Genomic DNA, 16,341 nt, shown 5'->3' on the forward strand with positions numbered 1-16,341 from the left:
CATTCGCCGTCCTACTTACAGACACTTTATAGCTATAGTCAGAATGTAAAAATATTTTTTTTCAGAGTTTTATATAGCGCAAACATGACCCAAGGGTATCAGAGCGCTTTACATGAGCACCAGTTGCGTTACATGAGGACACATTCATTTTTGTTCGCCATGGGGAGATTACATGATTTGCCCAGGATCACAGGATGTTGAGCGTCCCTTCCTAGACTTGAACCCGATTCCCCAGTTTTGAAGTCGACTGCCCTAGCCATTAGGCCAACTCCTCTCCCCAATGTGTCCATTGGCCCTTCACCCGATCACCCTCTAATGGGAAACATCCTTTACAACGCAACTTTTACCACGCAGTGCTATTACAACGCAGGTTTTACAATGAAAACCATTACAACGCATTGCGCTGGGGGGCGCTCTAGGATAGGGAATAGATTTAATTTACTATCCAACAGCTTCCCTAGTGTCCACGGGGACTGGAGTTGGAATAGTAAATTAAACTATTCACTATCCAGCACCCCTAAGCGTAATGCGTTGTAAAGGTTTGTGTTGTAATACTTGCGTTGTAAAAGCATGCGTTGTAAAAGTATGCGTTGTTATGTCATACATCCCCCTCTAACCTGCCAGTCTTCATGACTGTGGTTTAGCTTCAATTCTTCCATTTGATTACTCTCTCACTCTATGACTATTGCTGACTGTGGCTGGGCTGCAGAGACCCACTCCCCTCACCCCATCACCCTTTGAGTACTGTTTCTCATTGAATGTTGTTGGACTGTGCTGCCCTCTAGCTCCCTGTCGCTAAGGAGGGGCGCTCTCATAACGCATGGTCATTGGTAAGTTTTGGGCAACCCCCTCCCCCCATTCTCCCTCAGGCTCTGCACTCTGATAAAACCTGATCCCCACTTACTCTGGTTGAATGACACTTTCTCTCCTGGGTTCCTCAGATGGTCACCCTCTTATTTTATGGCCATCATTAAGTGTTGTTGTAGTCTGTACTACCGCCCCGGGCCAGCCTCCTCCTTACCTCCAAGACACCATTGAGTGCATTTTAATCGTGGTGTAACTCATCCGGGCCCCCGGTTTGGCCCCAAGGCCAGTCACATCTTTCTCAGTACCCTCCACCTTCATAAGTACTCTTGAATGGCAGTGCCCCAGGCCCCCACACAATCGCCTTATACCCCCTTTGGCTTAATCTGTGCTCTTGGGCTTCACTGCTCCTAGTTGCACCTCTGTGTACCCCTGGCTAGTCATATATTCACCGCTCGGTCATAGTTTGGTGTTCTGGGCCTGTATAACCACTTCGATCTACTTTACCACTCCCCGACATCCATTCCTTTACCCTCCGATTACCATGGAGCGCTGCTGGGCTGCATTGCCCAACTGTACTCCCTGGACCTCCTTGGCTCTTTAGTCCAGTGCCACCCTTGCACCATTGTGTTCCTCTTGTCCGGTACCCCTTTACCTCCCAATCATTGCTGGAGGCTGTTAGATTTCAGGCAACCCATCTTTGCACCCTTGGCACCGGTCATCTCCCTACCTCTTGATCATTATGTGGATTTCTGTTCTATTCACAGGGATTTCTTGAGTGCATGGCTACCCTGAAGGGCCTCACGGCACTATGACAACCAGCAGATGGGTTTGCAGTTAGAAAAGAAATGTTTTTTGCAGTTTCCTAAATTCTAATTCTGATCTGGTTTGCCTTAGGTTCTGAGGGAGAGTTTAAGTACTTGGAAAGCAAATGATCTCTCTCCGCTCCTGGTCCTGGTTATCTGGGGCCTGAAAACAGTTGCTGAGTGTTAGATTGCAGCATTCTTGGATTATACATGGTAGGTAGATTTTGAATCAGTTTAGGACCACTTTTGGGCATTGCTTTGTGAGCCATACACAGTACCTTAAAGTACATCCTTCTCAGCACTGGAAGCCAATTCAGGCTTGCCAGGGCATTGGTGGCAGAGTGACATTTGGGAATATTCAGTAGGATACATGCTGCAGCATTTTGAACGACTTGACGTCTTTCTATAACAGACTTTGGGATGCCCAGTTACGAGGAATTCCCATAGTCAAGTCTGGAAATGACCAAACCTGGTACTACCAGGCTACATGATGCCTCTGGTAACCATCTGAGCAACTTTTGCAGGGTTGTTAGCATGCTGACGATCCATCAGTGTGTGCTGGTGGATTTCCTTGGGGTGAGAAAGCAAAAGACACACAAGTGATGGACGGAATGTAGAACAAATCAAAACATTCAACCCAGACAAGAGATATGGGTTAAATCCATCATTCTTTTGCTCACCATGCCACCCCAGTTTAGACCTGGCCATATGCAAATCAGTCTTGACCCTGTGCCCCATGGGAACAGTCCAGCCCGAACTGCCAAGCCAGGTCTTCCCTGGACCGGAAACAAGCATCCTAGGTCCCACTATAGGGTCCCCTTAGCCAACTTTGCATCGGTCAACTCCCTACCTCTTGGCCATCATTGAGTGCTGTTGCACGGCAGTGCCCCCCTTGTAATGCGTGCTGCCCCATCCTGCACCCTCTTACCTGCCGATCATCGTCGAGTGCTGTTGGACCGCAGCCTCCAGCAGTCGCTCTAGGATGGTCCATTCTCCCATCGTGGTTCATCCGGAGACCTGCCCGTGTTGGCGATGCCGTCCTGGCTTCTCCTGGGCGCGCTGAGCCCAGAGGTCCTGATGCTCCGGAGTCCTGAACTCTCTACTCGTGGGGCCGGGGGAGATCTTTGCTGACCTCAGCTGGTCCTCTTGTTGGAAGGGAGCAGTCCTTATCCTAGGCTGGCATCAGTTGCCCCTCCCTGAGGCATGCAATAATTGTGGGTAAACGTATTAGCCCCACTCGGGGGCAGGTAGATATCCTGGGTGATGTCAGCAGTCACTGCCTGAGCTGACAATGGTGCTTTGCCCAATGCTGACTTTACTAGTGTCTTCCTGAGGTAGAGAGCACGTGCTCTGTATATCGGGGGTCTTCGGGGGCCCCCAGAAGTTCAGGTGATCCTCGTCCTTGGCTAACTCCAGCACCCTCTCTCTAGGGCAGGTTTTTTTTTCCTTGATTGCCCTCAGGGACCCATTTCCGGGTCGGATAGCAGATTGAAGTCCAGGGTTGACCCTAAGCAACCCCCCTCTGGGGCAGGTGCTCTGGTCTCCTAGCTCTGGTCTCCCAGTCTCAGCAGCTCCCAGATCCGGGATATCCTCATGAGGAGCGCTCAGCAGCACCAGCAGAGCTGGGCCCCAGGCAGAACATCTCAGGGGTCAAGTGATCCCCTCTCCTGGTGGCCTGGCTCGTTTGCTGTCAGTAGTTCCTCTCAAGGGCAGATAGGAGAGTGACCCCAGGGCGACCCCAGCAGCCTCTCTCAGTAGGAAGGTGATCTGTTCCTTGGCTGACCCCAGCAGCCTCTCTCAGGGGTCAGGGTTCCTTGTCTCACCCCAGCAGCCTCTCTCGGGCAAGGATCCTTGTCTGGCTCCAGCAGCCTCTCTCAGGGGTCAGGGGTCCTTGTCTGACCCCAGCAGCCTCTTTCAGGGGCTGGGTTCATAGTCTCACCCAAGTAGCCTCTCTCATGGGTCAGGGGTCCTTGTCTCACCCCAGCAGCCTCTCTCAGGGGCAAGGATTCTTGTCTGGCTCCAGTAGCCTCTCTCAGGGGTCAGGGGTCCTTGTCTCACCCCAGCAGCCTCTCTCAGGGGCAAGGATCCTTGTCTAACCCCAGCAGCCTCTCTCAGGGGCTGGGTTCCTTGTCTCACCCCAGCAGCCTCTCTTAGGGGTCAGGCTTCCTTGGCTGGCCCCAGCAGCCTCTCTCAGGGGCAAAGTTCCTTATCTGGGTCCAGCAGTCTTTCTCAGGGGTCAGAGTTCTTTCCCAGACTCCAGCAGCCTCTCCCAGACGCAGGGTTTCCTGTCTGACCCCAGCAGCCTCTCTCAGGGGCAGGTGGCCGGGTTCCTTGCTTGACCCCAGCAGCCTCTCTCAGGGGCAGGTGGCCGGGTTCCTTGCTTGACCCCAGCAGCCTCTCTCAGGGGCAGGTGGCCGGGTTCCTTGCCTGACCCCAGCAGCCTCTCTCAGGGGCAGGTGGCCGGGTTCCTTGCTTGACCCCAGCAGCCTCTCTCAGGGGCAGGTGGCCGGGTTCCTTGCCTGACCCCAGCAGCCTCTCTCAGGGGCAGGTGGCCGGGTTCCTTGCTTGACCCCAGGCGCCTCTCTCAGGGGCAGGTGTTCCGGTTCCTCGCCTGACCCCAGCAGACCTGCCTTCCCTCGGGGTGAGCCGCTGAGGACGCCCGCCTCTCCTCGGGGCTCCCGGAGTGTGATCGCCGTAAAGCCTCCTATTTCGGGCTGAGCCGGGGGTGGGCGCTCCTTCTCGGCGGACAGGCTTGGATTTAGACCTCGCTGGCTGTAAGCTGCCTTTAAGTACTCGTGCTGCCGCCTGCGTCACGTGACGCCGCCTGGAAGCCAGCCCAGCCCCGGCTTTTACTTTTTCATCATATTCCCGGGCAGTGAAAAAAAGGAAAGGCGCAGACACCGGATTACAGGGTAATAGAGTGATTGGTTTTAATCCGGGTTACCGGGTCTCTGTCTGCCCCACGTCTCCCTAGCGACCGTGAACGAGGTCACTATTCAGGCAGCGAGGTGCGCCCGTGCAAAGACTGCGGTGTGGCTGGCACGAGTAATGAGCTGCAGGCGAGAGGGCAACACAGCCGGGTAATGGGCACCAGGTGAGAGTGCAACACACCCAGCCAATGAGCACCAGGTGAGAGTGCAACACACCCCGGTAATGAGCAGCAGGTGAGAGTGCAAAACACCCAGATAATGGGCAGCAGGTGAGAGTGCAAGACACAAAGATAACGAGATGCACGCGAGAGTGCAACACACCCAGGTAATGGGCACCAGGTGAGAGTGCAACACACCCAGACAATGGGCACCAGGTGAGAGTGCAACACACCCGGATAATGAGCAGCAGGTGAGTGTGAAACACCCCCGGATAATGAGCAGCAGGTGAGTGTGAAACACACCCAGATAATCAGCAGAAGGTGAGAGTGCAAGACACAAAGATAACGAGATGCACACGAGAGTGCAACACACCTAGGTAATGGGCACCAGGTGAGAGTGCAACACACCCGGATAATGGGCACCAGGTGAGAGTGCAACACACCCAGACAATGGGCACCAGGGGAGAGTGCAACACACCCAGATAATGAGCAGCAGGTGAGAGTGCAACACACCCAGGTAATGGGTAACAGGTGAGAGTGCAACACAGCCAGGTAATGGGCACCAGGGGAGAGTGCAACACACCCGGATAATGAGCAGCAGGTGAGTGTGAAACACCCCCCAGATAATGAGCAGCAGGTGAGTGTGAAACACACCAGACAATCAGCAGCAGGTGAGAGTGCAAGACACAAAGATAACGAGATGCACTCGAGAGTGCAACATACCCAGTTAATGGGCACCAGGTGGGAGTGCAACACACCCAGATAATGTGCACCAGGTGAGAGTGCAACACATCCCGGTAGTGAGCAGCAGGTGAGAGTGCAACACACCCAGATAATGAGTTGCAGGTGAGAGTGCAAAACACCCAGATAATGAGATGCATGTGAGAGTGCTAAACACCCAGGTAACGAGATGCATGTGAGAGTTCGACACACCCAGATAATGAGCTGCACGTGAGAGTGCAACACACCCAGATAATGGGCACCAGGCGAGAGTGCAACACACCCCGGTAATGAGCAGCAGGTGGGAGTGCAACACAACCAGATAGTGAAATGCACATGAGAGTGCAAAACACCCAGATAACGAGATGCACTTGAGAGTGCAACACACCCAGGTAATGAGCAGCAGGTGAGAGTGCAACACAACCAGGTAATGAGCAGCAGGTAAGAGTGCAACACACCCAGATAATGAGCAGCAGGTGAGAGTGCAACACACCCAGATAATGAGCAGCAGGTGAGAGTGCAACACAACCAGGTAATGAGCAGCAGGTGAGAGTGCAACACACCCAGGTAATGAGCAGCAGGTTAGAGTGCAACACACCCAGATAATGAGCAGCAGGTGAGAGTGAAACACACCCGGATAATGGGCAGCAGGTTAGAGTGCAACACACCCAGATAATGAGCAGCAGGTGAGAGTGCAACACACCCAGATAATGAGCAGCAGGTGAGAGTGCAACACACCCAGATAATGAGCAGCAGGTGAGAGTGCAACACAACCAGGTAATGAGCAGCAGGTGAGAGTGCAACACACCCAGGTAATGGGCAGCAGGTGAGAGTGCAACACACCAAGATAACGAGCAGCAGGTGAGAGCGCAAAACAACCAGATAATGAGATGCATGTGAGAGTGCAACACACCCTGATAATGTGCAGCAGGTGAGAGTGCAACACACCCAGGTAATGGGCAGCAGGTGAGAGTGCAACACACCAAGATAACGAGCAGCAGGTGAGAGCGCAAAACAACCAGATAATGAGCAGCAGGTGAGAGTGAACACACCCAGGTAATGAGCAGCTGGTGAGAGTGCAACAGAACCAGATAATGAGTAGCAGGTGAGAGTGCAATACAACCAGATGTTGAGATGCACGTGAGAGTGCAAAACACCCAGATAACGAGATGCATGTGAGAGTGCAACACACCCAGGTAATGAGCTGCAGGTGAGAGCCAACGTACCCAGGTAAAGAGCAGCAGGTGAGAGTGCAACTCAACCAGATAAGGAGATGCACATGAAAGTGCAAATCACAAAGATAACAAGATGCACGTGAGAGTGCATCACACCCGGATAATGAGCAGCAGATGAGAGTGAAACACAACCAAATAATGAGCAGCAGGTGAGAGAGCAACACACCCAGATGAGGAGATGCACATGAGAGTGCAAGACACAAGGATAACGAGATGCACGTGAGAGTGCAACACACCCAGATAATGGGCAGCAGGTGAGAGTGCAATACACCCAGGTAATGGGCAGCAGGTGAGAGTGCAACACACCCAGGTAATGAGCAGCAGGTGAGAGTGCAACACACCCAGATAATGGGCAGCAGGTTTGAGTGCAACACACCCAGATAATGGGCAGCAGGTTTGAGTGCAACACACCCAGATAATGGGCACCAGGTGAGAGTGCAACACCCCCGAATGGAGAGATGCATATGAGAGTGCATCTCACCCAGATAATGAGCAGCAGGTGAGAGTGAAACACACCCAGATAATGGGCAGCAGGTGAGAGTGCAACACACCCAGGTAATGAGCTGCAAGTGAGAGGGCAACACAACCAGATAATGAACAGCAGATGAGAGTGCAACACACCCAGATAATGAGCAGCAGGTGAGAGTGCAAAACACCCAGATAATGAGTAGCAGGTGAGAGTGCAACACACCCAGGTAATGGGCAGCAGGTGAGGGTGCAACACACCCAGATAATGAGCAGTAGGTGAGAGTGCAACACACCCAGATAATGAGATGCATATGAGAGTGCAACACATGCAGATAATGGGCAGCAGGTGAGAGTGCAATACACCCAGATAATGAGATGCATATGAGAGTGCAACACACCCTGATAATGAGCAGCAGGTGAGAGTGCAACACAACCAGATAATGAGATGCATGCGAGAGTGCAACACACCCAGGTAATGGGCACCAGGTGAGAGTGCAACACACCCAGACAATGGGCACCAGGTGAGAGTGCAACACACCCGGATAATGAGCAGCAGGTGAGTGTGAAACACCCCCGGATAATGAGCAGCAGGTGAGTGTGAAACACACCCAGATAATCAGCAGAAGGTGAGAGTGAAAGACACAAAGATAACGAGATGCACACGAGAGTGCAACACACCTAGGTAATGGGCACCAGGTGAGAGTGCAACACACCCGGATAATCGGCACCAGGTGAGAGTGCAGCACACCCAGACAATGGGCACCAGGGGAGAGTGCAACACACCCAGATAATGAGCAGCAGGTGAGAGTGCAACACACCCAGGTAATGGGTAACAGGTGAGAGTGCAACACAGCCAGGTAATGGGCACCAGGGGAGAGTGCAACACACCCGGATAATGAGCAGCAGGTGAGTGTGAAACACCCCCAGATAATGAGCAGCAGGTGAGTGTGAAACACACCAGATAATCAGCAGCAGGTGAGAGTGCAAGACACAAAGATAACGAGATGCACTCGAGAGTGCAACACACCCAGTTAATGGGCACCAGGTGGGAGTGCAACACACCCAGATAATGTGCACCAGGTGAGAGTGCAACACATCCCGGTAGTGAGCAGCAGGTGAGAGTGCAACACACCCAGATAATGAGTTGCAGGTGAGAGTGCAAAACACCCAGATAATGAGATGCATGTGAGAGTGCTAAACACAGCCAGGTAACGAGATGCATGTGAGAGTTCGACACACCCAGATAATGAGCTGCACGTGAGAGTGCAACACACCCAGATAATGGGCACCAGGCGAGAGTGCAACACACCCCGGTAATGAGCAGCAGGTGGGAGTGCAACACAACCAGATAGTGAAATGCACATGAGAGTGCAAAACACCCAGATAACGAGATGCACTTGAGAGTGCAACACACCCAGATAATGAGCAGCAGGTGAGAGTGCAACACAACCAGGTAATGAGCAGCAGGTGAGAGTGCAACACACCCAGGTAATGGGCAGCAGGTGAGAGTGCAACACACCCGGATAATGGGCACCAGGTGAGAGTGCAACACACCCAGACAATGGGCACCAGGGGAGAGTGCAACACACCCAGATAATGAGCAGCAGGTGAGAGTGCAACACACCCAGGTAATGGGTAACAGGTGAGAGTGCAACACAGCCAGGTAATGGGCACCAGGGGAGAGTGCAACACACCCGGATAATGAGCAGCAGGTGAGTGTGAAACACCCCCCAGATAATGAGCAGCAGGTGAGTGTGAAACACACCAGACAATCAGCAGCAGGTGAGAGTGCAAGACACAAAGATAACGAGATGCACTCGAGAGTGCAACACACCCAGTTAATGGGCACCAGGTGGGAGTGCAACACACCCAGATAATGTGCACCAGGTGAGAGTGCAACACATCCCGGTAGTGAGCAGCAGGTGAGAGTGCAACACACCCAGATAATGAGTTGCAGGTGAGAGTGCAAAACACCCAGATAATGAGATGCATGTGAGAGTGCTAAACACCCAGGTAACGAGATGCATGTGAGAGTTCGACACACCCAGATAATGAGCTGCACGTGAGAGTGCAACACACCCAGATAATGGGCACCAGGCGAGAGTGCAACACACCCCGGTAATGAGCAGCAGGTGGGAGTGCAACACAACCAGATAGTGAAATGCACATGAGAGTGCAAAACACCCAGATAACGAGATGCACTTGAGAGTGCAACACACCCAGGTAATGAGCAGCAGGTGAGAGTGCAACACAACCAGGTAATGAGCAGCAGGTAAGAGTGCAACACACCCAGATAATGAGCAGCAGGTGAGAGTGCAACACACCCAGATAATGAGCAGCAGGTGAGAGTGCAACACAACCAGGTAATGAGCAGCAGGTGAGAGTGCAACACACCCAGGTAATGAGCAGCAGGTTAGAGTGCAACACACCCAGATAATGAGCAGCAGGTGAGAGTGAAACACACCCGGATAATGGGCAGCAGGTTAGAGTGCAACACACCCAGATAATGAGCAGCAGGTGAGAGTGCAACACACCCAGATAATGAGCAGCAGGTGAGAGTGCAACACACCCAGATAATGAGCAGCAGGTGAGAGTGCAACACAACCAGGTAATGAGCAGCAGGTGAGAGTGCAACACACCCAGGTAATGGGCAGCAGGTGAGAGTGCAACACACCAAGATAACGAGCAGCAGGTGAGAGCGCAAAACAACCAGATAATGAGATGCATGTGAGAGTGCAACACACCCTGATAATGTGCAGCAGGTGAGAGTGCAACACACCCAGGTAATGGGCAGCAGGTGAGAGTGCAACACACCAAGATAACGAGCAGCAGGTGAGAGCGCAAAACAACCAGATAATGAGCAGCAGGTGAGAGTGAACACACCCAGGTAATGAGCAGCTGGTGAGAGTGCAACAGAACCAGATAATGAGTAGCAGGTGAGAGTGCAATACAACCAGATGTTGAGATGCACGTGAGAGTGCAAAACACCCAGATAACGAGATGCATGTGAGAGTGCAACACACCCAGGTAATGAGCTGCAGGTGAGAGCCAACGTACCCAGGTAAAGAGCAGCAGGTGAGAGTGCAACTCAACCAGATAAGGAGATGCACATGAAAGTGCAAATCACAAAGATAACAAGATGCATGTGAGAGTGCATCACACCCGGATAATGAGCAGCAGATGAGAGTGAAACACAACCAAATAATGAGCAGCAGGTGAGAGAGCAACACACCCAGATGAGGAGATGCACATGAGAGTGCAAGACACAAGGATAACGAGATGCACGTGAGAGTGCAACACACCCAGATAATGGGCAGCAGGTGAGAGTGCAATACACCCAGGTAATGGGCAGCAGGTGAGAGTGCAACACACCCAGATAATGAGCAGCAGGTGAGAGTGCAACACACCCAGATAATGGGCAGCAGGTTTGAGTGCAACACACCCAGATAATGGGCACCAGGTGAGAGTGCAACACCCCCGAATGGAGAGATGCATATGAGAGTGCATCTCACCCAGATAATGAGCAGCAGGTGAGAGTGAAACACACCCAGATAATGGGCAGCAGGTGAGAGTGCAACACACCCAGGTAATGAGCTGCAAGTGAGAGGGCAACGCAACCAGATAATGAACAGCAGATGAGAGTGCAACACACCCAGATAATGAGCAGCAGGTGAGAGTGCAAAACACCCAGATAATGAGTAGCAGGTGAGAGTGCAACACACCCAGGTAATGGGCAGCAGGTGAGGGTGCAACACACCCAGATAATGAGCAGTAGGTGAGAGTGCAACACACCCAGATAATGAGATGCATATGAGAGTGCAATACATGCAGATAATGGGCAGCAGGTGAGAGTGCAATACACCCAGATAATGAGATGCATATGAGAGTGCAACACACCCTGATAATGGGAAGCATGTGATAGCGCAACACACCCAGGTAATGAGCAGCAGGTGAGAGTGCAACACAACCAGATAATGAGATGCATGTGAGAGTGCAACACACCCAGGTAATGGGCAGCAGGTGAGAGTGCAACACACCCAGATAATGAGATGCATGTGAGAGTGCAACACACCCTGATAATGTGCAGCAGGTGAGAGTGCAACACACCCAGATAATGGGCAGCAGGTGAGAGTGCAACACACCCAGGTAATGGGCAGCAGGTGAGAGTGCAACACAATCAGATAACGAGATGCATGTGATAGTGCAACACAACTGAATAATGAGATGCATGTGAGAGTGCAACATACCTAGATAATGGGCAGCAGGTGAGAGGGCAACATACCCAGGTAATGAGCAGCAGGTGAAAGTGCAACATACCCAGGTAATGAGCAGCAGGTGAGAGTGCAACATACCCAGGTAATGAGCAGCAGGTGAGAGTGCAACACACCCAGATAATGAGTAGCCGGTGAGAGTGCAACACACCCGGATAATGAGATGAATGCAAGAGTGCAACACACCCAGATAATGAGTGTTAGACATGGGATCCCTGGGTGACGGAGGTAGGTACCTTAGGGCAAGTAGGGACCCATGTTCCAACGTCAGGGGAAGGAAGGTCACCTTCTTAGATTATCCCACTCACCCCCTTGGTAGCTTGGCACAGGCAGCCAGGCTTATCTTCAAAGCAAATGTGTAAAGTATTTGCAACCACGCTCACAACAACCCAATAAAACGAGTATAAAGTTAATGTAAAAAGATATACGATAAGACCACACAATATTAATTTTTATTGCAATGTCAGTACTAAGTATCTGTAGAGCTTCAGCCTGGCTAGATCCCATTGCTCCTTCATTCCAACAGTGGTTTTCCAGACTGTTAGCAATTTTTAATTTAGAAATGGCTATATACAAAACAAAAGGCAAGAAGCGCTGGATAAAGGGACAAAGAGTATGGTCCCCTCTAATTGAGTGGTCTCAATCTCAAGGTAATACTCAGTAGTATGCTCTGTTAAGTAATGGAAATTTGAACTTAATCTCAGAATATAGATCAGATAAGAACAATGGTTTGTAACTAATAGTAACTACAGTTATGCTGGAAAATGATGTAATTTCGGTAATTTATTGGGGGGATATTGTATTTTGCAATGATTTATACTTTTGACTCCTTCTGGGGATTATTGGCTTACTTCTGTCTTCCTATGCTTCTCTCTTCCTTTGTTTTCTCTTCTCCTTCCTTTCTTTTTATCCTTTGACTTGTCTGACCAGAGGTGTGGGGGGAGGATAACTGTTGTAAAATCAAATAAAGATATATATTTTTAAAAAGACAACACAATCTAAATCCAACATATGAGGTTGTGTGCTATTTTGCCTGGCCGGTTGTTAGGCCAGCCAGCCCTTGTAAGATCTGACGGTATTAATGAGCACTTCTAAACATTCTCCTGTAATCCCAAAATCATTTTATACAGTTCATAATGTTAGAATCAGGCACTTTTGCAGTGTAAAGTTGCTGTAAGGCGTAACGCAACAAACAGGCACTTTGCATGCTAAAATAATGCAACGCGTAATACAACAACCAGGTATTTTAGTATGCAGAAATAAGGCAATGCGTTATACACTAATCAGGTAATTCGTTATGCAGGAATAATGCAATGCGCAATAAGCTAATCAGGTAGGTCAATATGCAGAAACAATGCAATGCATCTACGACAATCAGGTAGTTTGTTATGCAGATAAAATGTGATGCATCATACACTAATTAGGTAGTTAGTTATGCAGGAATAATGCAATGCGTAATAATCTTATCAGGTACTCCATTATGCAGAAATGATGCAATGTATAAGAAGACATTTAGGTACTCCGTTATGCAGAAATTGAATAATGGATCACCGTGTGTTAGGCAGTCTCTCCGCCTCTACTTCTGACTTGCAGTCAACAGTTGTCCCAACATGGGTACAATGTAATCAAAAAAGCAAGCTCTGCACTCTGGCCCCTGTACTGCCACTCCCTTGGAAATACGGGCAGCGATCTGAGCCGAAGCAGATTCTGGCGCTGCCAACACTAGAGAGAGGCCGAGAGTGTCTCCCTCTACGCCCACGCCCCACCCCAGGAGTCGACACACATTACCTGGGGGCACAAACCCACTCTCCTCTCCACGTCCAGCGGGTGGGCCTCCAATGCAACTTTGTGAATTGGCAATGGTGCTCGAGCTGGCATCTCAGCTCCTCTGTGACTGCCGGTAAAGGCTACTTCAGTTACAAAGATCTCAAGCTGCCACAAAGCACACACACAGAGTGTTGCTGAGTGTTCCTTAAGCTTCGGGTCCATGATCACTGGGCACTCCACACACAGGTCTCAGGCTGCATGAAGATCACGTGCAGAGCGTCGCTGAGACTCACTTTAATTCCAGTGCACACGATAACAAGAAAAATCCTCACGAAGGTCTCACGGTGCACAACACACATGCACACAGCGGCGATGAGACTCACATGGATTCCGGTGCACACAATCACTGGACAATGCTCACAAAGGGGTTCAGGCTGCACAAAGCACACACACACCATGTCGCTGATCCTTGCTTAGACTCCAGGTGCCCATTATCACAGGGCATGCCTTACGATGGTCTCAGCTGCAACAGGCATGCACTCAAATCTTCGCTGAGACTCTCATGGAAACTTTTATGTTCCTGTGTTTCCGAACAGGGAGCCAGCTCACCTCGGGCCCTTGGGGATAAGTTACTTCAGACTAATACAAAGCTCCCCCCACTGGAAGGAGACTCCCGGTGCACAGCTTCAAAAAGACATTCTGTCTTTCATGTAAACAGTCAATTTCAATCCAAAGTATAGTCACAACGAGTGTTTAATAAAGTTCATCCGTGATTTATTCCATAAATGCAATTGTTGATAAATCATAAATCTCTCCAAATGCCTGGAAACGACATTAATCCAAAATCATGTGTTTAGCATGCAGCTTGATTTTAATCACTTTAAACGGCCCATTCATTATTTTTTACACGTGTGACTATGGTGATGGACACATTATTGCATTATGTGAGAGTGATATTATTTTGCTTTCCTTTACGTTTTTAGAGCTATCCCCTGAGGAAGGGCGTAATTTTAGCCCGAAATGCATTGGGAGTTATGCTGGGAGTTATGCTAAACACATGATTTTGGATTAATGTCGTTTCCAGGCATTTGGAGAGATTTATGATTTATCAACAATTGCATTTATGGAATAAATCACGGATGAACTTTATTAAACACTCGTTGTGACTATACTTTGGATTGAAATTGACTGTTTACATGAAAGACAGAATGTCTTTTTGAAGCTGTGCACCGGGAGTCTCCTTCCAGTGGGGGGAGCTTTGTATTAGTCTTTCACGCCTACGCTGACCAGGCCAGTCAGCATCATCCTGGGAGCACGCCACAACTTTACAATTGGTTTATTGGAAACATATTTAGCTGTGCAAGTCTGTTCCTCTTTGTTTGATAAGTTACTTCAGGACACAGCACACAGCAAAGTCCTTCAAGCAGGGGGACAAGCACACAGCAAAGTCCCTTTAGTCTTTCCTTGTTTAAAACAGCAAACTGCAGACCAGCTCCAGAGCACACAGCAAGGGTCAGTCCTATCCTTCAGTCTCTTCAGTTGTTTCTTCCTTGGCAAATGTCCTCTTGACCACAAAGTAACTCCAGTCTACTTTACACTTGATCAAGCCTTTCTCCAAAGTTCAGGGGCTTCAGCTCTCGTAGTTATACCCCTCAATGGCTTAGAAGTCTTTGTGTTTCAGGGGGCACTGACCCCTTTTCAAACTTGTTCTGGGTGCCTCCCTGCATGTGACACCTTTCTTCCATTGTTTAGTGGGGGTATGGATTCTCAATCACTCAGCAGGCGATGGGACAATTGTTTTATAGCAGCAACCCAGGCCTCTTCACCTCTAGGGGCTTCTCCTCCCCTACACTCCAGATGCAGGTCAGCCTGTTGCTGTCTCACACCTCCCCTTGGTCAAGACATTCCCCATATCCTATTGCTTTCAAATCCAGACAGTCAATCCACAGCCAGGCAGAGGCACACAGAAATGTTAGAGCACAAAAATTCAGCCATTTCTAAAAGAGTAGCTTCTAAACACACAATGCAAAAACCACCTTCATAAAAAGATGTGTTATTACATTGTGAGTTCAGGCATACTAAACTTCACCTTTCCATCTTAAGCCTTTGGGAAGAAAAGCAGGAAAACATATTACACAGCCTTCCCATTCTATCCTCTGGGCAAGATGGCCTTTCCACAGTGAAAAAAGAATTGGAGATTATTTCACTGTCAGGACATAGTATTATAGAAAAAACGGAGTGCTGGCCGTACAAATACTTTGCAACGTCTCCTTAATTAGAGTAACAAATCACCTATTGATTGAGGATTTGTATGGTATTTTTATTTATACCTTATGAATTATTCATTTTCAAACAAAAAAATAGTTTGACGAAAAAGACATCCCATATATACACAATTATTCAAAAACTCAACAGTACAAAATTATGACACTACTACATAACACATGAAGCAAAACATTTCATATGTACATTTCATATGTACATTTGCACAAATTTGGTCAATATCATATATACATTACCAAAATGTTCATATTATTGATGCAATTCCAATCAAGGAATGGTGAACACAATTAAGAAAAAATCAAGAAAAAATCAACTGGAGAACAGATGAATCAGTAACATGCACAATCTTAATCAGTGAAAGAAAAGAATACACTGAATCAATGTTTCAGTCATTCAATAGTGCTATTCTCCAATAGGCCGACGCGTTTCGAACTCGAGATATGAATTAACGTGTTCTCATCAGGGCTGTGTGATTTTCCTGTTTGATTTTGTGCAAAAAATAAAGAGAAAAATATATACATAAGTTCCTGAATTAAAAAAGCCTCTATAAAATGCTCCAATGTGAACTGTAATTGCAATGGGGTTACCTTACAAAAGGCCGTCGCACTTTTTCTATAGGGTTTCAGTTGAGGGGTTCAGTTACTTGTTGTGGTCCCTGCCGGGGTTTCTGAAAGAGGGACAATTTGTGCCAGGATAAAGTCAGTTTGTGATGCCAACAGCGTGCACCATTTTATGGACATTTATGAAACCCTATAGAAAAAGTGCGACGGCCTTTTTTCTTGATTTTTTCTTAATTGTGTTCACCATTCCTTGATTGGAATTGCATCAATAATAGGAACATTTTGGTAATGTATATATGATATTGACCAAATTTGAATATTGTGCAAATGTACATATGA

The 16,341-nt window shown here is 49.0% G+C and overlaps 1 protein-coding gene across 1 annotated transcript in view; it reads right to left on the reverse strand.

The window, feature by feature from the left end:
* GJD2 (gap junction protein delta 2) overlaps positions 1-2,734 on the reverse strand; it is a 67,865-nt gene extending 65,131 nt beyond the window's left edge. The window contains exon 1 of the mRNA XM_078661975.1: positions 2,539-2,734. Coding sequence (XP_078518101.1) covers positions 2,539-2,609 — 71 coding nt within the window. The 5' untranslated portion in view covers positions 2,610-2,734. The remainder of the gene's footprint in view (positions 1-2,538) is intronic.
* Between the last annotated feature and the right edge of the window lie 13,607 nt (positions 2,735-16,341).

The sequence above is a fragment of the Lissotriton helveticus genome, chromosome 9, assembly GCF_964261635.1.
Source record: "Lissotriton helveticus chromosome 9, aLisHel1.1, whole genome shotgun sequence".
Taxonomy (NCBI): domain Eukaryota; kingdom Metazoa; phylum Chordata; class Amphibia; order Caudata; family Salamandridae; genus Lissotriton; species Lissotriton helveticus.